General features: G+C 30.4%; 1 protein-coding gene across 1 annotated transcript; it reads left to right on the top strand.

Annotated features, from left to right (window-relative positions):
- The first annotated feature begins 386 nt into the window (after nt 1-386).
- Nucleotides 387-1,343, top strand: LOC125820183 (FCS-Like Zinc finger 3). The gene is made up of 2 exons (XM_049499614.1): nt 387-632; nt 840-1,343. Exons 1-2 carry the CDS (start codon nt 517-519, stop codon nt 1,021-1,023), a joined length of 300 nt encoding a protein of 99 aa, XP_049355571.1. The 5' UTR covers nt 387-516; the 3' UTR covers nt 1,024-1,343.
- The last annotated feature ends 409 nt before the right edge of the window (nt 1,344-1,752 follow it).

Genomic DNA, 1,752 nt, shown 5'->3' with positions numbered 1-1,752 from the left:
TTTGCCCTAAAAAAAGTACAAATTGAGAAAAAGTTGTCTTGTTTGCTGTCACAACCAAATTGGCTTATGCAATATACTTCCTTTATTCCACCCACTGGATTCTCAAAAACAACTACTGGTTTTTCCTTTTTTTTCTTTTTCTTTTTGCTATCTTTGCTCCCTCAAGTCCTAGAAATACTACCATTTAGTACTAATATTTACTTAAGGGGTCCATCAACATCCTCCGTCACAATTTATACAACAAATATTTATTTATCGTCTCAATTTATGTGAGACAAGACAGTCCTTTAACTATTTGATAAATGGTGTATAGACCCAATTAATTTTATTAATTTATTAGGCTCTTTCAGTATAAATAATAGAGTTTGGGCATCCTTTGCCCTCCTCCCAGAATCTACTTTTCTCATTCTTCTCTGCTCTTATCAATCAGTCATCCCAGCAAGATCCAGTTTCCTTCCTTACACAACAAACCCAATTTTTCCCCTTTTAAATCTCTTCATACAGAAAGAAGAAAAAATGAATGCTGCACTATACTACACTGGATGTGAAGAAAACTACCAACCCCATTTTCTTGATACTTGTTCTCTTTGCCAAAGAACCTTAGCTCACAACCATGACATCTTCATGTACAGGTTGGTATAATTTTTATTTTTTTTTCAGTTCAGTCATATGAACAGTTTAAATCACGGATCCAACTCCGTTATGATTTATAACAACACAAGTGGAGTTTGGGGATTGTAAATCAAGAAAGATCTAGACCCCTGTTTTTTAGTTTTTTTTTTTTTTTGAGATAAAAGCGATCTGATGGGAGTGATTTTTTGTTTTTGTTTTGATTACAGAGGAGATACACCATTTTGTAGCCAAGAATGCAGACAAGAACAGATAGAAATGGATGAAGCTAATGAAAGAAAATGGAAAATTGCTGCAGCAAAGAGATCTTCAAGAACAAAAACAGAGACTCCCACAACTAAAGAAACTGATGCAAATAAAGCTGTACGAAATGGCACGGTTGCAGTCGCTTGATGATGATCAACGAAGCTATAAGCCGAAATAATAACAATAAAAAGACAAAAAATGGGCTTCTGATTTAGGATATCAAGTAAAATAAGGAGTACAGAAATCTTATGTAAAAATATGATCGGAATCACAAAGAGAGTAAATCCATCAAACAATTTTGTTGAATTTTTTTTTTTCGGTTTTTAATTTACGTTTTGTCAAATATTGTGGAGTGTCTGTAAAAATGGGCGTCCATATATGGAATATGAGATCTCTAGCTTTTTGTAATCTTCTGTTTCATCTTTCTTCTCATAATCTTCAGCTGATCCAAAGAAGCAAAATAGGAAGACATTCTAAGTTTTCATGTTGATTTTTCTGAGTTACAAGCTTTGTCGGTCACTCAATTTTTGATAATTAAACTTTATAATCACTTAATTTTATTTTGTCTTTTTAAAAAGTTACTCAACTTTATTTTCTTTTTCAAAATTCACTCAACTTTGCCAAATTAATATTCATAGTTAAAGTTAGAGAAATGCTAAATAACTAGAAAATTTGATCATAATTTGATCAGAAAATTTAAAAAATTATAATATATTTTTTATTTTAAAATAAACTGAACTTTTTCGTATTTTTTAGTTAAAATGTATTAAAGTTAAAAGGATAAAATTGTTTAAAAAGGTAAAATAACCAAAAAAAAATTCCCTTAAAGTTAATAGTCACTATAGAAGCCAATTTTATCTAAAGTTAGGTCCTTTT

Source organism: Solanum verrucosum, unplaced genomic scaffold (genome assembly GCF_900185275.1).
Source record: "Solanum verrucosum unplaced genomic scaffold, falcon-dt-bn FXZP01000020.1, whole genome shotgun sequence".
In the NCBI taxonomy this organism is placed as follows: Eukaryota; Viridiplantae; Streptophyta; class Magnoliopsida; order Solanales; family Solanaceae; genus Solanum; species Solanum verrucosum.
Note: the sequence above shows the minus strand (reverse complement) of the source record. Positions and strands in the feature narration are given on the sequence as shown.